This window comes from Melitaea cinxia, chromosome 20 (genome assembly GCF_905220565.1).
Source record: "Melitaea cinxia chromosome 20, ilMelCinx1.1, whole genome shotgun sequence".
In the NCBI taxonomy this organism is placed as follows: Eukaryota; Metazoa; Arthropoda; class Insecta; order Lepidoptera; family Nymphalidae; genus Melitaea; species Melitaea cinxia.
This window is the reverse complement of record NC_059413.1, coordinates 9,909,692-9,935,047: the sequence shown is the minus strand read 5'-3', so window position 1 is coordinate 9,935,047 and position 25,356 is coordinate 9,909,692. Positions and strand designations below refer to the sequence as shown.

The window sequence follows — 25,356 nt, the reverse complement described above, 5'->3', positions numbered from 1 at the left end:
TGTTATTAGTTTTAACATTATATTGGTCGCCGAAAACTTTTAATTCGGTATTCTATTGGTTTAGTAGTACGTATTCAATGATAAGGCTTAGATTTCATATTTAACAACTTAGTATTTTATCGAAAATTGTAATATTTTTTTTTATATCTACACAATACACACACGGTCGTCTGTTCCTAAAGTAAGCAACTTAATGCTTGTGTTATAGGTAATAGCCGACTGGTATAGCTACATATTTTTGTTTTTTTTTTTTCGATAAACATATAAATAATACATAAATAAATATTTATATTACACCCAGACTAGGGGTGGGAATCGAACCCACAACCCTCGGAGCAGAAAGCAGGGTCACTACAAACTGCGCCAACGGGCTAATTTAAAAGTGTATGTAGTATATTACATACTAAATTCAATCTTTACTCCTAAACAATAACACTAAATTAATGAACGATAAAAATAATGCTATACCTCTATACCTAGATAAAACCTAGCGTCACATCTTCCATCATGTTTGACGCTTTACATTCCCACGAAACCAATTTCGATAAGGTTTGGTACCATTTAAAGGAAATTTTCAGTTTCAAAAGTTATGCCTTGAAGTACAACATTCAAAATGCTAAAATCTTGTCGCCAATAATCCGACTTTACAATGCTTACATGAACGGAACAGAATGCATGTGAAGGATAAGACAGACAATAGTAGATAAGTAAAGAAATCTCTGCAATACTAGATGAATGAATATATATATATATATATATATATATATATATATATATATATAAACATATATATATAGATAGGCTTGCGTTTGACCACTATTTCGCCTGATGATAAGTGAAAATGCGGTCTAAGATGGAGCACGCTTACCTAGAAGTAACCTATTCACTCGCGACTTAAAGATCCCCAAAATATTGTCTACGTACATATAAAAATTAAACCATACCACCTTTCGATACGATCAGATTATGTATACTTACATAAAATTTGTTATTGCCTGTACATTATTTATGTTTTAAAAGAATCTTCCATTTAGTAATAAATATCTACATTACGAAAACATCTTTCTACGAAATATTGTCCAAACGTCTTATTTAATTTCAATAGATTTATACACAGGTAAATACTATATTTTATGTACTTACCTATCTCGTGCAAGTAAAGCTTGAAATGTTTGCATGATTTTGAAATAACTGTACATTTAAAATACATCCATAGTTTCTATTAGGTTTCACGTAGCTAAGTCAAACCAAATTTTAAGAAAGTAGATGCTAATCCAAATTCAATAATACCTACTTCTTTACAATTTTGAACAAATTTACAGGCTAAAAAACATATTGCTGCGAATATTTTGTTCCTCGTTTGCGCCGAATTTTATTATGTAAACAGTTAAAGCCAACACATCATTTATCACATCGGGACAACGCGATAAAACCACGGAGCGTCGATAGTCTTATATATGTATATGAATGTTGCTAAGCGCATAACTCGGAAATGTCTCGACCAATTCGGCTATTTTTTTTTGTGTGTTCCTTAAGGCCATCGGAAGGTTTTAATACTTTAAAAAAATTTAAAAAAATTACTATCAACTTTTGACAGAACGAAAGGAAAGCCAAAAATTATCAGAGTAATAAATAAATAACATAAAAGTAATCCATAAAGGGGAAAAAATAGTTTTTTAGAAAAATACTAATAAAAATAGACAATTCGCGGTTTCAGCTGACATTTCTGGGAGCAACATGTTTTATAGTTTAGTGCTTAAGGTTACTAGACTCGACTTTGTAACATGTTGTAAAGCGTAGTTTTTTTTTTATATATATCACTAGGTCGGCAAACAAGCGTACGGCTCACCTGATGGTAAGAGATTACCGTAGCTTAGAGACGCCAGCAACACCGGAGGCATAGCAAGCGCCGACCAATCCCCAATCCCCTCAGGAGCTCTAGTCACCTTACTCACCAACATAAACATAATACTGCTTGAAAACAGTATTATTTAGCTGCGATCTTCTGTAGGGTCGAGGTACTACCCCAGTCGGGCTGCTCCATATTTTGAGCAGGAAATTCCTGCTGTGCCCTACCTCAGTTAATTATTTTAAACATTGCTACATTAATAGATATTGAACCATATACAAACACCACAAATTTCGACAAAAGTTCAATATAACGACTACTACAGATATAACAAGTCGGAAGTTTTCGTGCTCGTGTACGTCCCACTAAAAAATTACAAAATATTTTTAGTTAATACCTCTGTGCCTTTTTTCTGACAAACCATCTGCACTGATAAATCCTGTTAAAGAACTAGATTTTAAATAAAGTATTGTCACATAGTCTGGATTTAGTAATATAACATAGCTAGGTTACTAAAGAAACTAGGATACTAAAGAAATATTTTTAGCTAGTGACTAATATAGGTCAAAACCTTAAACATCAAAAGCGAAACAGTCATAGTGAATATGCATTGAAACAACTCAATAAACTTTTCATGAATGTAAACATCGAACGAGTACCTACTAACTGAAATACCCTACACAGCTTTACATGAAAATCTAAATAAAATAAAACACTTCTCGGCGTAGCGTACGTCCAAATTAGGCGCGAAATCGCTCACGAGAGCCGCTCGCAAAAACCTCGTTAGCCGCCATGTTTGTTCGGCGACAGCGAGGGGCGCGCCCTCTATGTACACAGCGACCACGTAATGATACTTATATAAAAATCGAATTTTATATCGTCGACGACCCTAATGCGTCGTTGTAAGGTATAAGTTCGTAGGCCAGTGTAGTCGGTCGAGCGCAAGTGTTCCTTGGTTGGGGTGTATGTAGCTGACACGGGGGGTGGGTTAGGGGTGTCGGTGTCACGATCATGCGACGCAATAGCGTATGTGAAATGGATATGCAACGTGATACCGAAAGTGATAGCGAGTTGAGTGCGATAGTTATGTCGGAGCTATTAATAACGTTTTCACAGGCGAAGTTCATTTCGGTTATGCAATTTTTATTGACTATCCACATTTATTAGTATTTTAACTATCGTAACTTATCACCTTGAGTTTGTCCTGTTAATATATAAGAGTAAAATGTAGTACGGAATATTATAAACATAAAAAGCCTTATTATTTTCTGACAATGAACATCATTAGAATGATTTTTATTTATTAAAGGCCGTGTTAAATGCAAGGTATCGAGTCAGCATCATCAGGGACCGGTATCGATTGCGATTAGACCCTCCTTGCCACCCTTCGAGGGTCGATGTAAGGAGCACCGTTCACTGAGTTACAAGATAGCATGCAGTGAAACCTTTATTGATGAAAGTTTTCAGATCGCCTCTTATCACATGATCATAAACTTATTACGCATCATTCAACTCTTTGGACAGACCTTATAAACAATTACAATTTGAATAAAACTTTAGGTGTCAAAGTAACAAGCACTAAACATGCTAGATCGCGTAGTCATGAGATAAATAAAAAAATAAGAATCCTTCTAAATACGTTTCATATCAGTGATCTTAAATTAAACGGTTTTCCTAAATATTTCTAAATAACAAATACTCTTACGTCATTATACGTTTTCGCTCTCGTACACAATTACGCCACTAATAAATACCGTTATCCCTCCTCCCTTTTATTTCTAAGGGACGAATTAATTCTAGCAATTAATTGAGGGTTTAAGACCGAAACTCCAAAGTGATCCCCCAATCCCAAAATTCAATTATTGATACCGCCGACTGAGCTTCATGCAAACAATCTGCGTAAATACATGTCGTGAATTATAAATTTAGTCTAGTCATGTTTCACAGTTCGGATAACTCTATTATCCAGCTAATACAGCCTTTAGATTAGCCATGCGATGTTGCGTACTTTGTCAATTTTGTACGCTCGAATCATTCAAAATTTCCATATTATTTAAATATACACTATGAACTTATAGACTTGGTATTATCGAATAGCCAATAGGGTTCATCAATAATAAAAAAAAAAATAATAATTAAAAAAAAAAACAAATTCAACCTTTTTTCTAAGCTAAGAAAAATGTGGTAATTAACTATTTCCTATTACTTACGACTGCTCCACTGTGTAGAATGGACTCCCTGCTAGACTGTCCTGATAATTGTATATATGTTAAGTGCGCTTAAAAACATTAATAGCGCGATTCAGGGTCAGTTCGCGTAATTTCTTTCAGGCTGTCCTTATATGGACTGGACCGGGCCCTGATCCAGTATGCCTTACCATACTTGATTATATTTTACATCAGGCTATCCTTGTCTGGACCAGACGTGGTCCTGATAGAGCTTGCCGGATCTGTCATGCCTCATTCTATCCTGATCCGGTCCAGATACATGATCTGGTTGAGCCTGACCTTTTTTCTAATCGGGTATTACATACATAATTATATCGATACAACTTCATTCCTATTTGTAATAACATCCAGAATAATCCGAAACTATTTTAGGTTCGCTTACGGTTATGAAGCTCTATGGATCCGTAAAATTTCTATTGCATAATTTATATTACATCCGCATTTTGTTACGGAACTAGCAAGCGTTTTAATTAAGTTAAACTCATATCAAATAATATTAATATAACTCTTTATTTTACACGAAGAATAAGCAACAATACAAAAAAATGGAAATAGGTACAAAAGGCGACTCTGTCGCTAACACGTGATCTCTTCTTGACATCCTTAGGATACAGGAAATGGTAATATGTAGCTATAGGTACAGTTAATTAAGGTACCTAATATTTGAAAATGAGAACATGACTGCAACTTAAAAATGACTTCAAAACATCTTCAACTAATAAATACGCAAAACTCGAGTGGAAAGCGCTGATAGCGCTGAATTTAATTTCTAAGTGCGCTACTAAAACTTTATTGCGGTTACCGAAGGCTTTTTTAACAATATTTTCAGTTATGTACCAGAAATTACGAGAGAAACTTTAAATTTGAAGAATGGCACTAATGTGGTATTTATGGGTGTATTTGTGAAAGCAGCGGCTAAGAGGAGGTAAGGCAGCGTGGGTCGAGCGGTGACAGAGGCAAGTGCCTGCTAATTGCCACTCGAGCGCCAATTACGAGATACGCCGTGACGAATATACTGCAGCGATGCTACGGACCCGGGACACGCTTAAGCGGTTTCCGAAATTCACTAAACGACTCTAGAGGAGAGATCGCAATTAAATAGCAAGATATTGTAAATAATTCTTCTAGACATTGCTACTCAAACAGAAAATGTATAATGATTATTTTTCAGTATTTATTCGAATAAGCACAAAAGTTTAAATTATGTACTTTACTACATTTCAAACATTCTTATATTTGCACAGCAGAAAACTTACTTTTTTATAGATACCAATTTAGGATCAAATCAAACCAAACGCATGAAGTTTAGTTTGTAAAGATAATGAGAATCATCATTTATTTGAGAAGATTTAGTGTCATTTGGCCTAGATTTGGATACTATACCTATCATATTTTAGAAAACGTTTTAAACTCATTCATATCTATATAATCTCAAGTTTTTCGGTAAGATCTGGATAAATCCTTTGATGTAAAAAATTCGTTATGTATTTGAAATTTGTTTATTGAGAAAGTTATTAGGCTATATAATATAACGCTACGACTATTAAAAGAGTATGTAAGTAAAAAAAAAGTCGCTTCCCGCTGTCTGTATGTTTAGATCTTTAAAACTACGCGGATTTTGATGCGGTTTCCTTTAGTAAATAGAGTGATTTCACAGGAAGGTTTACATGTATAATACATGCATAATATAGTAGAGGAACAGTGGTAGTTTTTGCAACCCTGCGAAGCCAGGGCGGGTTAAAATACAGATAACCGTTTTCTTAACTGTCATCTTATCGGTATACCTACTTCTCTCATACCATTGTTATAAAATAAATACAGCTAAATAAAAAATAACTTAATCTGTAACCTTTAACAACTTATATACCCTTTCTGGTTAGTATTGTTGTGGTTTTATTACATATATTAGTGGGTATAGAAAATAGATGATACTTATGAGATATCTCAAGAATTTAACGGAGTGGAAAAATAACGGGCTCACTGCACTTGTCCTTGTTAATTTAAACTAAATACATATATTTATATATACAAAGTAAGTAAAACATAAGGAAGACGCAATATAAAAAGTATTAGAATTTATAGTATTTGTATACCAGTCCTACCAAAAACATTTTGATGTAGGTGTAATGTTGTCAAGACGTGACCGTATGGCTTGCACTGCCCAAAAGTACACGTGCAGCCAAGCCTCCATACGCCCTATCTCTATTCCCTACAAGCCCTAATTTTTCATCATTTATATATATATATATATATATATATATATATATATATATATATATATATATATATATATATCATCATTACAGCCTATACAGTCCACTGCTGGACATAGGCCTCCACAAGTTTACGCCAAAAATAACATGAACTCATGTGTTTTGCCCATAGTCACCACGCTGGGCAGGCGGGTTGGTGACCGCAGTACTGGCTTTGTCGCACCGAAGACGCTGCTGCCCGTCTTCGGCCTGTGTATTTCAAAGCCAGCAGTTGGATGGTTATCCCGCCATCGGTTGGCTTCTTAAGTTCCAAGGTGGTTGTGGAACCTTGTTATCCCTTAGTCGCCTCTTACGACACCCACGGGAAGAGAGGGGGTGGCTAAATTCTTTAGTGCCGTAGCCGATATCGGAGATTATTCATTAGGCGGACACTTCTAAAGAAGCAAAAAAAACTTTCACTGCAGTAGTCTCTAGCAAACCTGCAGTGTCTAGCCTGAACGAACGCTGGCGGTAAAAATAGCCCTGGTGTTTTCTAGACAGTAGTTTTGCCAGCAGGTTTTAACGGCGGAGCAGAAGATCTCTAGGGAGAGGGCGATTCTGCTGTAAACGCTGATGAATGACAAACTAATTTAAAGATTTTTATTATAATACAATACTTTATAGAATGTTTAATATATTTGTAAATAACAAGTTCGCGATCGCTCGTCACCGAGTCCCGTATACGTTCTGAAGTGTGACGCTTTCGCGACGAATGGAGAGCGAGCGAATGTGAAACACTCGAAACACTCGAGCGCGGATTACGAGGCGCGCTTCACTCGTATCCAACAAAAGATGTCGTTACCAACCCGCACAGAATGCGCCCATGTGCCACTTGAGGAAACTGCAAACATAGGGTGAGCACACATCCGTATACACGAGATCTGATACTTGAACTGTCTGTGTATTTTATTATATATACTATTTATACACGTTCTTCGATATATTAAATGTACCTAATTAAGGCTTAATATTATTAAAAAAACTTCACGAAATTTTTCATATACCCACACGTAAGTCTGTCTTTATTATGTGCCTATACGCAACGTTACATAAATAATATGTTTCGTAATGAAGAATATCAAATTGTATGTAAAATGTAGTAAATAACGTAAATAAGTGAATAACATCTAAAAAAATTGTCCTTTTTTTCTACTCAATCATCACAACATTACGTACAGTATTACGTAGGTACTTGTAGGTGGTAACATAATACATACACAAACAAAAGATTTCTTACAAAATATTAAAATTGATTCGATAGAATTTTCAAAAACCTCAATAATATTGCTTGTAAGTATTAATGTGTAGATATTTGTATGTAAGTTTATTACAATATAACTGAACCACCTACCCGATCCTCAAATAAATAGTATTCAATCCTATTCGGGTTGTCTGGAAGAAATGGCTAACTAGCCATAAGACCGCCTCTTGTACTACACATTCTTAAGTTGTCTGTATTATTATTATTTTGTATTTGCATATTGTGGTGTACAATAAAGAGTAAATAAATAAATAATAATAAACACGGCGCAGTTCTTAATCTACTATAGGTAACCTTTTTTTAATACATTTTTAAAAATATAAAACTATATTCATTGTATTTTATACTTTCGTTCTATCAATTTCATATTGTGATTCAAACCACACTACAATCTACAGAAACAAACTACGAACACTTAAACTGAAAATTTTGTTGCCTTTGTTCGATACCTTACACGTTGCAATTTTTATAATTTTTTTTTTTGCTGAAATAACTACCACCGTACCACGTGCCGGATATTACTAGTAAACAAATAAATTTCACATGTTTACATCTACTTTAGAAATTTCGTCATAGCGAACGCTTTTTAAGATTTTGTATTGTACGGAATGTAATAAAATATATAAATGGTCTGAATGCCTAAAGAATACGTCATACATATTCTAACAAATGCCAAAAGACTAAGGTCTTAAAATTATGTAACACAACTCGAAGAACTAACTAGATAACAGCATATGCCGAGCTAATTGCCGGTCTCAATTATTCATAACGAATTAAAAAGCATCATAAACACGACGGAGATTACTTCTTGAATAATTGATACACGACAAACTACCCTCGGTCCTTACTTGTATAGCGTAGGTATCATTACTAGCTTCTTGTGCGTAATTAATCGCAAGGGCTGTCCATAGTCCCGACGAGCCCGGCTTTATTAAATTTTAGCGCTTTCTGGCTCCCCCCTCCTCCTGCTGCCCCCTGTTCGAAGGGGACGGCCCCCACGGAATGAATAGAGCCATCACTTTTACTATTCACAGCGGGTCGGTGGATTAGCGAGATGAATTTCCTGATCCTCCAGGGGTTCAAATTGTGCGTGGGGGATCATTGGTGCGGATTTGCTGCGATTGCGTCGCGATTGTACACTCATTGCCCGTTATGTACAGAGCACGGGTGTTTGAATATTTATTTCATGGAAATATTTACTTTAGGTATTGTCAAGTATGAAAATATCTTATGTTAAATAGTTTTGTGATCGTCACATTTTATTTATATGCACAATGTACCTAGATGTGTTTAAATGCAAATACCAAGTAAAAGTACTATTTTTAAGTTATAACCTGTACCTATACACCACGTTTTTCTGTCAACTATCGATATTTAAGTCCAGTTACATGGTCGGTAATTGCAATGTGACTGTCTCGTGTTATGTACTAGTTTTTGTTTTAAAAAATAAAGCGTGACTAAAAAGTACAATTTTCTAAGTCTAAAAAGCATAATTACCAAAACTGTTTTTAGTTAAATTATTAATTTTACGTAAAAACAATCTTTTGATATAGTTGTTACTAAAATAAATTTTGTGACTTATTTCGTGATAAATAGCTAAACCACATCCAGTCGTCTACGCTGAGGCGTGTCTAAAATGTAAATTCTATCATAATATCTGCGAGCGATTCGGATCGGGCAACCGAAAATTTGCAGCTCATGTCAGTTGGGGCGTTCGTTCCCACATTGCCGCCCGGGGGTGTAATATTTTTCGCCCCAGCATGTTCTATGAAAACACAACGAGTTCGTCCCTTTTGTCGAAACGACAATACACGTTTCGTTATTAAAAAACCGGGGTCCGCAATCGATGGCCGCCGGCGTCGACTCCCTGATCACACGGTTAATTATTGACACATCCGTTTTTTACTCGCTCTCGGCTCCGAAACGCCATTGTGGTCTAACATTATTCCCTTTGTGTGAGCCCTGAAACTGGCTATTTCCTTACCTTTGTACTGCTCTCGTTTGTCGTTCTTTACTGGATTAATTGCCGTTTTATCGTAACATAATTATTGGTTATTAATTTCCTTTAGTTAGTTATAGTTAGTTATATATGTACTTATAGAGTCGTATTTATTTACATCAACTAAAACAAATATTACATAAAACATTTCAATACATGGTAGGGTGTTGTTAGCTTTTTAACAGACTTCAAAAAAGGTGGAGGTTACTCAATTCGACCGATATAGATTCGATATATAGGTATTATGTATGTTCGGGGATAACTTCGTCGTTTATGAACCGATTTTGATAATTATTTTTTTTTTTGTTAGAAAGGAGATATCCCTGGTGTGGTACCATGATAAGGAAACCAGGATCTGATTATGGGATCCCAGAGAAATCGAGGGAAACCTTCGAAAACCCGCATAGCTTTTTACTAGGTGTACCGATTTTAATAATTTTTGGAACGAAGTTCCTTACGGCAGGCTTGACATTTGGCTGGGCGACCGAACAGAAAAAAATGTGATACTAAAACCGTAAGAATATATAACGGAAGTGACGTAATATCAGTCACACGACTGTATAATATGACGTTTGTAAAACTAAAATATTACTAGTAAACTTTTTTTTAAATTATTAATGGTATTTTATACTATACTGTCGACAAAAATAAATAAAGACACATGTTTTTTATTTCACTTAAAAGTTTGAATTATTATTATTATTATTATTTTGTTTGATTTATTTTATTTTACGGTATTTGTTATTTTCTAAAATACTAAATTTCCTAAATACTTTTATGTAAAGTGTACGTATGTGTAAGTGTAGTGTATGTACTTAGAAAATGAATGTTAATCGAAAGCCGATGTTTATCATGTGGTCACATTTAAGTTTCATCGAGATCTGATTAAAACTTTTGGAGTAATCTTTGATAATGCGTATTTACTTGACTAATTTTTCGTCTTACGTTGTATTACTTGTCGATATAATTGAAGTCGGTTTTTTTTTTTTTTTTCGTTTGCCTGCAAACACAATTATTAGTTAGCTATTCAGTATTAAATACAGCCTACAGGTAAATATAATAAGCTGTAAACTATTCAAGTAAAATAAAATTACACATTACCTTTTAAGCAGATTAAAAAAAATTAAAGTTAGCAATTCTGATTATTCATGACATAGTGTGTTTATAAATATTAATTAGCCACATATGAGCTCAGCATTAATCATATACTCAGGTAAAACCATACAGGTCACATAATCCACCAAAAAAGTACCCTCAACAAAACCTAGAGCTTGTAAATTATGAAAAAAAAAATCTGGTAATGAAATGCGAAGTACCGCCGCTCGGCGACATCCCTCGCTTCCCCAATCTGATAAAGGGTTATCGTAGTTGACACGATACGAACGGGCCGCTACGTTTACCGATAACGTTTATTAAGCACGGAAATTATAAACTATTTCCATTCGTTTCGTAAAAGAAATACTAGTAACGGACCGAGATTTTTGACGTCTTCCGTCTTTGCCGTAACTTTACACACCTCACTTTAAGGTACTGTTCTATAAATATTTTCTAGGCTCTTCTTCTATAAAAAAGAAAGGTTGACGTAATTTATATTTACGAATTTATTAAATTGGACTGACTATGACATTTTACATAGGTACACGATATTACTCTTTTCGATAAATATACGTAAATAATACGTATAATACGTACGTATCAATAAACGTATCAACTCCGGAAACAAAAAGTACGATCTTCAACTGCAGTTGGCTAGTCAAATCAATGTCGTCAATGGAAACATACATTTTGGAATCCTATAAAAAATATAATTTGCGTGTTGCGAAGAACAAACGCTCGCCTGTAACTGTAAATCTTTCCTATTGTTTTATGCGTCGTTAGTCACTGTTTACAATGTTGACATTTTTAACTATCTCGACATCGAACTGTGGATATTGTACATTTGAATTGCTAATTTACGATCGGTACCCGCGGTTGCTTTCTCATAACTTTATAGTAAATGAATAAATCTAATTGGAAGAATAATTATTGCCTTTTTGTATTAGTTCTAATATTTTTTTCGTATTACTAGTTCATTTTTATTTTAGTATTGTAGAAATAAATAATAAACAAATACGTCACTTCCCTTCACTTTTAGATATTTGTATAAAAAATGTAGTAAAACTTTTCATAAAAGTAAACTAAAATGTACTCAATAAAAAATTCTCTTCATAATACTAAATACGCGCTAACGGAATTTTTGTATGAACGGCCAGTCTCTTTTTAAAACCTTTCTTTATTTTTATTTTATAATAATTTTAAAAACACACGAACACCTTATTCATCCCAAATTGACGTGATTGGTAGCGATGCGCGGCGGAAGACAAAGCTTTGCGTGCTACCGATTTGTATGGGCATCGCGTTACACCGCGTTATTCGCACACTCCTCGCCTATACACTACATCGAGGTTGGCCGCAATGTGTCCTTTTTTGATTACGACCTCCTTTGTAAGGACATGCCGAATAGGATTGTCTTACACCATAGAATTTGCCCCTTTACGTTTTTACCGCCTTTATTTGAGTTTATTAGAAAAACAGATTGGTCGAAATTTTATTATATCTTAGTAATAAATGCTAGTACGTTTCGTACATTTGTAGATCAGGATGTTGAATCAAATTAGAGGCGATAAAGGAACGTTTTATAACTGATTCAGTCTAAAAAAACTGATATATATTCTTTCAAAATGTAAAGATGTACAATACTGATACAATTTATTAGATTTTAAAAATTCGACTTGATCGCTTTTTCCTTGTGACTCATTTTTAGTCTAAGAGTAATAAAACATATTTTCATAATAATTTTACTAACAGTATTCTCATGTAAATGTTATTTACATTAAAATACTGTTTTATAATAGCTCTTTTGATATATCATTACAACATTGATTTTGAACATTTGATTTTTTTGTTAATTAAATAATAAAATAGTATAATGTCTCTCAAATAATTTCAATGTCAAAATCTATTTAAACAATATAGCGGTAGTATTTACTTTGAATTTCTAGAAAAAAGAAAAGTTTTGCAACGGTACCCACTATGGTTCGGAAATCGGTTCTTTCGGTGCCGACATTTCTCGGTTTTATGGTCAGTCGAAAAGAGCTAGGAAATCAAACTTCAGTCCCAGTTCTTTAGCTACTTTCAGGATTTTTATTTTAACTATCCATACTAAACGAACTAGAGATGTAAACTGGGTATCCACGTGATGAGATTAGTAATATTACCTAAAGAGAAGGCTGCGATGGTAACGACATGACAATCTCGCCATTTTATAATGGTGAAAATTATATAGAATCTAAATCTCTATGGAGAAATGACAGGATACATAAATCATCATAAATGACGTTACGAACTGATCGTCGTTGATCGAGTCCCGGAGTTAGAGTTTGTTTTGGAGAACACCTGCAAAGGTGCAAATAATATTCCACATAAGGACGGATCTGCACGTTACAAAAAATAATCCAATGTCCCAACGCGAAACATCGTCTTTCCCTGTTCCAGTAACCTGAGCTGTTTAGCATTTAGTTTGGCATTACTCTCCAAGTAACTTTGGAATAAGACCTCATCCGCAATTTAATCGTCAAGGAACTTTATATTTAGAAAGATTTTCTAGAAACTCAGAGCTACAATCAAGGGTAGTTTGCTAGCGATAAATGCTCAAACTTGTATCTTCTCTTCCACTTTTATCTCAAAGGTATTATTGGTCTGCCAGTATAAAAGGGCATTATCTGTGCTATGATAAATATTAACGGATATTAAGCTAATTCACTTTTAGAAAACTCCAGCATTAATGGGGTTTCTGAGCATACTTATTCGACAACAACTTTATGCTGCGCTCGTTAAGAAAACTAGTTACAGAGTGTATAAATAATACTTTGGAGAGATCGTAAGATGGTCTCTAGGTCAAAAGATTTTTATGCCAGACTCGAACAAAAGTCTTTCAGATATTATTATAATTCAAATATTATAAATTCGAGTGCCGTAGCCTCTCCGTTTTATTTAATGGCGATTGTTCAACGGCTTCAATCAAAATTTTAAACTCTACGGTGCTATATCAACGGTGTTTGTAACTGAAAAAATTATACATTACTATCAAAGTCAATTCAAAAGCTTACGCTTTCAATACGATAGTCGGTAAACCATTTGACCACTAGACTTCTTGCCATAAAAAGAATAAAAAGAGTGACGACTGGCTCTTTACTCAAAACTCACTTCAAGCATCAAGTGTTCGCGTCAGAGAATAATAGGCGGGGCTTTTACCACATTGTCCATAGTTTATTTCGACGCAGAGATTGAAAACGACCATTTTCCTTTGCTTTGTGTGCTTTCTGGTTCATATCATAATGCTAGTAAAGGCTGATAGAAGTTACTTTCTACAGCTTTAACAAGACACCAAAAGTCACAGGTTTCACTTAACCAAGAATACGTGAAAGTGGGCAAACGCCACCGTTACTTACGTTTAATTATGCATGGTACCTATATAGAAATGAAAATTGAAAATTGTTCACATTATGTTTTTTTTTTTTCTTTGTATTAAAATAAGTACTAATACAACAACCGCTCTGTTGTGAGTATTGGTGCGATTAGTCGCCTAAAACGCCGACGGTTAGCGGGTTCGATTCCCGCTTTGGATGGATATTTGTAATTGTACAAATTTTTCTTTCTAGTTTGGATTTCTGTTCTTGTGGGTTTCCCTACCGTGCTTCGGAGAGGACGTTAAGCCATCGATCCCGATTGTTATCATAAGTACCTGGTAGCAATCGTTACTCAAAGAAGGGAACGTGTCCGCCGCCAACCCGCAGTGGAGCAGCGTGGTGGATTAAGCCCCAATCTTCCTCCTATATAGAGAAGAAACCTATGCCCAGCAGTGGGATGTTACAGAATGAATCGTGAAAGACTTTGGAAGGAATAGTAAAAACATAACACACCAAATGTTCAGACGAAAGCATTTATTTTTATATAGGCACAAGAAATTTTAATTTATACGTTCGTAGGTTGAATGAGTTACTTGTAATGTACTAAGGTACATTAAGCTTATCATCCATTCTTTAAAAAAAAGAAAGTTTTTTTTTGTTGAAATTAATTTTTCTAAGTGGTGACGTGTCTGTATTTTTATAAAAGTAATTGTTGCGAAGCACTTTCGTAATTGAAACGCAAATAAAGACGTGGGCTGGTTCGGCGACATGCCGCGCCGGTTCAGCCCTCTAATGGAAATGACAAGTCTAATGTAACAACTGAAAACATCCCGGTGGACGGATCTAACAAAGCATTCATTTTCCGATGGCGGTAATCTCACCCAAGGGCGGCATTGTTCATGATTTTCTACGAGTTTTTTTATTCGCATTTTCTTCTCGAAAAGAATAAAAATACTGAACAGTATTGTCGACGCCGAAGCTCGCGCCGTGATCGCGCAAAAAGGAGCCTCTGGATGACAACGAAATGACGAGAGCGTCCGGGTGGCCTCCCCCCTCGCCCACTTGTAAAAATGTCGCCCGGGGAGGGGCGACGTGCCTACAAGACGGCATTTTTACACACACCCGCTGAACCTAAAGATCTGATATACCGTTCCAGACCCATCAGAATCTCGACTTTACTCCTCAGGGATAAGGCCTAAAACCGAACGTTCTCATCGGACTTGACTTTTTAAAACACGAACTTGTGTTTGCGATAAATCGATAAGTATATACGTACGTTAAGAGCAGAGGGTACAAATTGCACGGATTTTACAGCTCTTTGTGTCGGAGAGAGGGAGGGATTGACGATTTCCGTCGGCTGTTAAGAAATATGAAATGTTTGGTTTCGATTCTACGTTCAACGTTTAGGTCCAAAGAGCAATTAGACAACTAGTTGTTTTTGGAAAAACCCCGCAGTTGGAGGGTCGCAGCCGTTGACACAATATTTTCATTCAGACCTTTTATACTTTCGCAGACAAGTGGTCTTCTTTGAAATTCGTTTCGTAACAAATTCGGAAATGTACCTTCTGTTATTCTAGCCGTGCCGTGTGTTTTTTTTTTTTGTAATAATTTTTATCCATACACAGTTTTACATAAAACTATAATTTTGTTATTATAACACTATACGTTATCAATAAATTAGATTAGTATCAACGTAGTAATCACTCACAGTACCTGATTTTTTTTCTTTAAGTAGGTAAAGGTTTTTGTTTCTCAATTATATTAAAGAAGAAAAAGATTATCAATTCAATCGATAACTTGGTATACGAGTATGTGTATATATTTTTTATACCGACTACGTAATCGATGACGACTAGACCTATGCAAGTTATTCAAACGTATAACAAATTGTAATTCGGTTTGTTTCTAAATTAACCCCATTAAACAATGAAGGTAGCTCAATATATTTCTGCTAGTTTTGATAATTCTCTCCTTATTATGAGATCTATAAAGTATGTACAACTTTGCATAACTACTGTGCCCTAAGATTAGTTGAATTAACCAGTCAGACGTAGCAATCATGCGGAATGTGCGGGTCTGATAGTAGCCCAAGTTTCCATACAGTCACTAGGGACGCGACAATTATGGCTGGCGTGTGTACGTGTCTTTATGATCCTAAAATCTTTTCATAGAATATTTCTATACCTATTATGTACTTCTAATTAATAAGTACAAATCGACCAAATAATAAAATAATTGGTCCGGAACACCTATTGGATATTTGAAAATAATTTGGGTAGCGAAAGTGTTCCAATGCCTAATTTTAATATACATATAATTTACAGTCAAAATCAGCACCATTTAACTTTTTTCTTTATTTATTTATAGAAATTGCTTTGCTTATTTGAGCATTTCTGATGTTTGTCTTGTTATGTTTCAGATCGCCTGTCCGAGATAAAAGCTAAAGAACTCTGTGAAAGTCATCTCGAGTTAAAGAAAGTCGATGGTGCGAAGGAATACATCAAAACTCCAGAAAAGTACGACATCACATCACCGGAAAAATTCTTCTCAAGAAACAATTTTGGTAAGTTTTAAATCATTTAATTTTAATACTTGCGAAAATGCTCTTCATAATTTTGCAAAAAGCTGATACTTTTTAAAATTCTGGGTCGGTTTACCAAACGGCTAAGATCCACCATAAGTACTCGAAACAAATGCCTGATTCGAAGATTTCGTGTGAAGAAACCTACATTCAAATGACCAATGAATCAAAATAATATGTAAGTTAATACCATATATTGACCCAACGTCAAAACTTTGAGTACTTGTCATTCTTATACCTACCATTACACTAGAACTCCTATTCAATCTTTCACGATCCATATTCTATATTACTTAAATGGCCATTTTAGGAATAAGACTTTCCTAACTTCCTGACTTTTTAATAACTAACTATGTTGCAAGAAAAACTCTACTGTAACTAACTGGCCAAATGTAACAAATCTTCCGTTTATAATTAAAAATGCCCATTTGACTAAAGATCAGTCACAATTATGAGTATAATGAGAATCTAAAATTATAAAATAAAATATAACAGTAAAATCGTCAGAATTGATCGTATGCGCATATGCAATCCATTTAAACGTTTCGAAACTTGCGCAGGGGCAACGAATGCCTCACGCTCGGATGCCTTTCCATATTCAAATTATCAGATCTGTCGATCAGGGCGCGAACAAAACGCAACAAGAATAATACAAAGGTTTCACCGTAAAATTAGATGTATTACGAATGCGTACAAACGTGATCCTTTGTTCGATGCGTACGCGCATCTGCTGCGCGATTGTATGGAATCGGAATTAGATTTCGAGTGGTTGTTTTTTGTTCGTCGGCGTCAGGAGCGGGTATTATCGCGTATCTTTCATAGCTACGTATGTTTGTTACCGTTGTATCTTATTAATGTACCTATATTGATATTTTGAGTAGATTGTAATGGATATTTTATGGAATTTAGCGCTATAGGTTATTACGAGACAAAGTGTAATTTATCTCAGTTGTCTATTTGTCTCGCTTACCTTTCAGCTAGAGACTTTAAATATAAGTAATAGCACAAAGGATTTCTGAAAGCAATTGTGATATTACTTATTACAAGATGATATCCAGTGTCAGAGAGTCAAAACAAAAACATCACAAACAGAAACGCCAAGACATTGACGCGCAGACCGGATGTTTGTCTGTCTTCTAGCTGCAATAATTTGTATCATCAGCGGAGGTCGAACCAACTCAAGATCAAGAACCACTGTTACTGTGCCTGTTTTCTATCGATTTTATTAATTACGATTATAATTCTATATTACTTATTTATGAATGACTTCTCCTTGTCATCAGATTCATACTAGTAGATAATAGACAATACTAGGTAGTAGTAGTTATAATCTAGTTGGAAGTACCTACATTAAATTTTGAGTGTCGTTTTTTTTTTAACTTTAACCAAGATTTCGTTTCTTTGTGGATGGGTATAGCCATCATTAACAGAATTGGTGAACATTTCTTATGTAGCTAATTGGACGAATCTATTGACATTTATAGTTACTCTGACGCCAATTTGAGTCTCATCCCTACGGTAAAATTAATTTTAAAATCAAAGATAAAAATCATACGCTTAAGTTATTTTACAGTGATTGACATTTTATCTAATGTGATAAAAATATTTTGTCATCAAGTCTATGATTAAATTACAAGATATTTCCTTGCTTTTTTTTGACTTTCCATAACTGCGTTAATACAGTGAGATACAAAATTAAAGTCAACAGAAAAGACAATAAAAACCTTAAAACCAGTATGTAAACCTATCTCGGTTCCTACCTAGCTACCTATTGCTTAATTATGCAGGTACTTATTGACGTAAAAGATATTTAATTAAATATAATTATCTTCACCTTTTTCGAAGTACGAATTCTAAAGGAAATCGTAAGCCTTATTCAAATGAAACAATAAGGAAAAATAAGGCGAATATCTGAAAAATTTTTCATTACCGTCTTGAGCGTTGCGCCTGTGTGCGTGTTCGGCTCGGCCAATCATCACCTGTCGTGTGAAATGTAGGCGGGGCTTACACCCGCCGCGTCAACCACGCGATCGATTAGATGCGGACACTTTTTGTATGTTATATTTATGTTGGCTGTTGACACTCGTTCCAGTATGTTTAGACATGTTTTATATTGGTACCACTGCTGGGCATAGGCCTCTTCCTCCCTGTAGGAAAAGAGATATTGGTGAAGGTTTTATATAATGTAATTGAAAAAAAATTGTTTGTGTCTAACTGCTAGGCGAAGGCTTTTTCACTTAGAACAAGTTTGATTCTACGGGACTTACCGCGGTTGACATTTTGAAACTCCTGATATTTTGACAACATTGATGGTGATTGATGGAGATTGCATGAATCTGCTACGATACTCTTGCAGGTTGGCAAGAGTATTTAACGTAACAAATAAAAGTGAGAATCTAATTACATACTGAATCTTTGCAATAAAAAAGGTTTCATCCAAAGATTTTCTGGAAGAATTGCTCCATACAATAAGGCTGACTTGTGTTTTTCGAAATTTATTTTAATTGTTTCTAGAATAAAGTAAAGAATTAATAAATAAGTAAATAAGTACGCGACATATTAGTACTCCGTTGCAATTACTTACACATAAGTAAAAACAGTAGTTGCATTTGAATATAATTTAAAAATAGCAAACAATTTCTTCTTTAATGTATGCCATACAACCAAAAATCAAGCATACCTACTCGTACCTATAGTGCTGGATGTTATTGAATTATATTGTTGCGTATAAAAGGCTCTATTATATCAACTATAGAATATGAAAATTCCTGATCATTCTCCGCATTCTTACCCGCATTGAGAGATAGGTAAAGTTACAGAACAGCGAGGCATCTTATCATTTATGAATTCTCCGCAACTTAATGTTATGTACCTACATGAAATCCGTCAAGGGAAACAAATCTGTTAACTTATTATATTATGTACGTGTAAATGAAGTATATTTATTTATTGTTTATTTATTTTATAGGTACATCCATAGAATACATATAAAACATTATATATAAATCATTTTTACATTATTATCTAATATGTATCCCATTGCGGAGTACACAACATTCCACAATATATTAATGTCATGAAGCAAGTATAATTAAGATTACTTCACATAAAAAAAAATATAAGTAAAAATCCTACTTATTATACCTATATATATATTAAGGTGTAAACCTAAGAGAACCAATATTATAAGGCATAATAAGCATTCCATTTTTACACTATCAATGTTTTTCTAGTACCGTGTTTTAACAACCTGACGTATTAATCTTCAATCGTTCTTTGGTAGAAAAAGCTTTTATCCAATTGTGGGATTTGTGTACCTATTACACTGCTGTAATTATAATCTTATCTAAGTATTTATTTATTTACTAGCTGCCCGGACAGACTTCGTTCTGTCAAAAGTTAATAGCATTTTTTTTTTATTTTAATATTAAAAAAAATAAGCGGAATTGGTCGAGCCATCCTCGAGGTATGCGCTTAGCAACATTCATATTTATGTATATAGATTGAAACTAATTATGTTAACACATATTGTTTTCTAATGTTTACGCGAATTTTACGTATTATAATAAAACAGCTTTTTCGGATTTTATCGCGGCTTATTAAGTTGTTTTAAATTCCCGACGTTTCGAATAGTTTACAGCAACCATGATCACGTGAGGACTTGCTAACGCGGCATACAATAAAAACTATTACCCAATAATTATATACATAATACATGACTAATTTCTGCTCTAATTACAAGCAACACTGCTTTCATGGCGACAAAAACTTATAAAATCTTGAAATTAGATTATCATTTATTGCTATAGATTTTTATTATAACTATACGTGAATTCGATGTACACCTATAATTAAAAAATGTATGTTAATCCAAATTATCAGCTACAAATAAACGTAGGTTGTGTAGCAAATAAAAAGGCGTTGTTATGGATAGAGTTGATTTCGCGAGGGGCTCGTATTACTTCGCCGAGTTGCCTGAACTCGTTCAAAGTTTCCGTCTTTTCGCATATTTTGTACAATTTACAATTACGTTTTATTAGAAACTTAGAATGTGTACCTAAAACCTAGTAGGCATCGACAGTTTGATAGCAAAAGCAATTTGATATATAAATAAAAATTACCTGGGTGACCGAGCTTAGCTCGGTATTTTTAGTAAATCGTGTTTTTTGGAAATCATATTTAAATACGAATTAAATATTGATAAAATATGAATAATATTTTCTGACTTTACCGACATAATAATAAAAAATATGAAATGGTTTTTTAAGTAAAAAAACATGAGTGCAATTAGAAAAAAATGGTCGATCCCGACCGGCCGAATTCCCACCTGAGCTATTACAACTTTATTGACAATTGCGAAATTTACTTTCGTATTCTAACGATATTGTAGCCATTTTTTCATTGCCTAAAAACAGGGATAAAACGACATTTTCTAAAAATGAATCCTAGTAATCGATTTATCTCCCCCGAAATCCCCTGCATACTAAATTTCATGACAATCGTTGGAGCCGTTTCCGAGATTTAGATTATATAATTATATAATCCTGAAAATGGTCCTGAAAACCAGTGTTAGGACTAACAGTCCTAACTTAAACTGAGGTCACACCTTTTTGTGAGACATGCTGCGAACTTATATAAAAAATGTCTTAGTTAAATACTTTTAATCGATAAGTTTATATTGTATCTCTTTTTTTGTTTTGTTGTACGTTTGCATCCTCTTTGTATTTCCTTGTCCTTGTTGTAAATTATGTGCAATGTGTTTTTCTTTTTATATCATTTTAACCTGATGCAGTGTGTTTTTCACAAATAAATTTATTATTATTATTATTATTATTATTATTATAATCTACACAACAATTGCTCTATATATATACACAAGAATTGCTCGTTTTGATACTATTAGATAAATCAGCAAAATTTATACACATAACTTTTTTAAGTATTAGTATAACTATCCGCTTTAACTTTGTTCGCGCCGTGCAAGTTCTGGGATGAAAAGATCTATTACCTTGGTTCGTAGTATGAGTTGAAATTGTGTCTAGTTTCATTCAAATTCAGTCAGTAGTTTCGGCGTAACGCACGAACTAAGTTCAAACAAATAAACGAAAGAAAGAAAAAATACAATTTTGACTTTAGTGCTGATTACAGAAAATCTTCCGATGAAGTTTTCAAAATACTTTCGATGTACAGAATCGGTACTGCTACTACATATTTTAGCACCGTAGCTCGTTTTCTACTAATAATTCTATCAACAAGTAAATATTCGATACACGTAATACGTGTATCGAATTGAAGTATTAACGTCCGTACGTTGTTTCGTTTTTTTTTTGCGTTTGCATTATTATTATTATTATTAACCTGTAATTATCAAACAAATATTCTGTAACAATTAATAGTTACGAAAATACTTAAATTGAAACTTAAAACGTCATTTCGCTATTCCGAGTAAATTCGAATAATCATAAAATTATCGAATAAATTCAACAACAAATTCTTATATTTTGTAGTGTCTCCAAGATTGTGAAATAATAATTGTTTAAATGTGGAAATAAAACTAAACTTGAAACGAAAAATATTAAATTTGTTGTTGTATCTGAGTGTTATAACGAACTCAACAAGCAGTTACAATAGTAGGTACCTACTATGTTCACACAAATCAAATAAAGTACTTATTCAATTATGTTTCACTTCAAAATAACTTGATATATTGTATCAAAAAAGAAATTATATTTTTGATACGCTCTCAAGTTATTTTTATAAAACTTTTGTTATTACGTTACGCCCTGTGGAATTGAGTACGTTACGTTTTCATATTTTCTTTCGTTATAGAATTGACTGCTAAAACTTGTATGAAAAAACATTTAGTTATATCGATAGAAACTGGTGTTAAATTATTAAGGAAACGTATATACAATAAGTTCATATAAAACATTACATATATCAGTATAATCTTTTAATACGCTACAAATTTTATAAATGTACTAGCTGACCCCCCAAACGTTATTTTGCCTATGTTATTAATTATTATCCCCCTTGACCCTCCCCCCCTTATAACTTAGAGGTATGATAAATATTTTATATGACGGGACTTTCAGTAGCATATATCTGATGTAATAAGGAGTAACTTAGGCTACTTTTTATTTTAGATTTTTTTTTTAACTGAACAATAATTATTTTATTAAATACCACGCGGACGAAGTCGCGGGCACAACTAGTCTGAAGATATAATTTACAAACATTTACCTGACATCTATCCTACCAATAATTTTCAGTACAAACGCCAAAAAATGTAAGGGCCTTTGAAATATTTTATTTGAATTTTGTTTCTTTATTCATTATTATGTAGAAATTAATAGATAAAGCGTATTATTCGGTGCAGGATTACATAGTTGATATGTTGTGGACTTAGTGACGCTGTATTTTATGCAACATGTTACTAATTTTGTACTAAAACACAATTTTTATATTATTCTCAAAAGAGTAACTGCGGAGTTTCTTGCCGATTCTTCTCTGCAGAATCTACATTCCGAATCGGTGGTAGCTTCACTTTTAAAAATACACTTCAAAATTTTAATCTTTAAAATGACGATTCGAATGTACTTTTGAAACCTATTTGAATAAAGTTGTTTTTGATTTTGTAAATACCCATCTCTACACATGTTATTGTAAAATACATAAGTAAAAAGGAACAAAAAAATATAAAATGTAATCCGCGATTGCTTTTATTTTAACAAGTGGATCTCGCCAACTTATGACTGTTAGAATAAAGTGCTGCGTATCGCATGCGGTATATCATTACGAAGGGACTCTTTAAAAAGTGAAATCGTGACATTTTCCTCTACATTTAGGCACCTAAACCTTTTGCAAACAACATTGAGAGTGGTACGCGAGTAAATGAACAGGGGGAGGGGTCCTAAACAAAAGGTGCTATCCCACCCTCGTCCACATCGACCCGACCTGAAGGGTGGCTGTACGGTGACCATGGCTGCATGTTGCGTCCATAGTATTAAAATATACTACATTAAGCGGCGCATGTTTTACTTTTAGTACTATCATTCTGTTTGTTCAGATGAAGTATTTGTAATTTTCATAAACCATTATCGAAATCCTAATATGCAAAAGAATGAAAATTTTCCTTTCTTAATTTAATATTTATATTTACCTATATAATTATATGTATACATAACATTTGTGTTGAATGAATATAAATATCGTAATAAAAAAAATAACAAAAAGGAAGACGTTCCGATTTTTAATGTGCAGTTAATATTTGAATAAAATATAGCTATTTATTTATCGGTAGTGTGTTTATTAATAAATATGTGGCAAAACAAAACATTTTCTCTTGTGTTTTATATTTATTATGATAAAAATAGATAAAATGCCAGATTTTTAATTATTAATAAATAATATACTTTTCAACGAATATTATTTTACAAGGTTAAATTTAAAAGTTTAAAAGGTGAACTGAAGTGAACCAATACGAATGTACCATACTTACCATTAGTTACCATAACATATAATTTTATTTGTCTATACAAATAAAATGCAATATCCGCAATTCGCACGGCTCGTAGTCATCGTACGCACAGGGCGGTTGTGCTTTTTCGCAGCGCGTGTCACTTGTGCGGCGGGGCGCGGGCGCGGCGACCGACACCGGTGGCGTCGGGAGCCGGCGTCCGGGCGCCGCGTCGCCATGGCAACGACACCGCGACACCCGCCCGCCCGTCGCCCGCCCCGCGCGCCGCTCGACCCGAAACCACCCTTATAAACAACGACACACGGCCCACGGTTGCTCACTTATATACCACCCCACACATAAGGGCACATTACATAAGACGGTACGGTCAGGCGATGTAAATAACGCGAGATAACTTCGAGAGGGTCTAATGGAATAGGGAATCGTGTTTTGGAAAGTGCCCCGGAGAATCTCGGCTGTTAGCCTACCCGGCCATGTTAAGTGAAAGTCGATAGGGGATTAGGTTGGAAATTTGATTATTCAAACGTTCAAGTAATAGCTCTTTAGCTCGGTTTGCTGTTGCGTTGTATGAAACGTAATTCGAAAACAATTGTATGTACTCCTCCTTAAAATCTAAATTAGCTACACATCTAATATACGTAATAAAAATAAGTGGAAACTCTGCTATCTAGTTGAGTATTAGATAATTGTGTAAAATGAAACACAGCAGTTAAACATGTTTGAGTTTTTATATTCAGCAATGCAGTCAGTATGTACGGTTACAATTCACTACTTTAAGTCTTAAACAGATTTAATATGGCCTATGAAACTTGTCTATGAACAGACTATCCTACTACAACAGGGAAAATTTGAAATTGGCTTTCTACTCAAGATAACAAGTAGATATAGAAAAAGCTTCTTCGCATTTTATATCATCATTATCACTACATAGTATAAAACAAAGTCGCTTTCTCTGTCCCTATGTCCCTATGTATGCTTAAATCTTTAAAACTACGCAACGGATTTTGATGCGGTTTTTTAAATAGATAGAGTGATTAAAAAGGAAGGTTTATATGTATAATAACATCCATTAAATAGTGGAGAAATACTGTTATTTTTGAGGTTTCTAATGTGATGTCGTAAATAATTCCATTTTTTCCGCTTACATTGCAAACGCAGGCTGAACCCTACGAGATTTATCAAAATAACGTACTAAGTATTGTACACATTAAAAATTTTACAGAAAACTCCGCTATGGTATGTGTCTATCTCTTATGGA

General features: G+C 34.0%; 1 protein-coding gene across 1 annotated transcript in view; it reads left to right on the top strand.

Moving 5' to 3' along the window:
- Positions 1-24,389, top strand: part of LOC123663251 — a 54,305-nt gene extending 29,916 nt beyond the window's left edge. The window contains exons 3-4 of the mRNA XM_045597939.1: positions 16,457-16,600; positions 24,232-24,389. Of these exons, the coding sequence (XP_045453895.1) occupies positions 16,457-16,600; positions 24,232-24,389 (302 nt within the window). The remainder of the gene's footprint in view (positions 1-16,456; positions 16,601-24,231) is intronic.
- Positions 24,390-25,356: the final 967 nt, after the last annotated feature.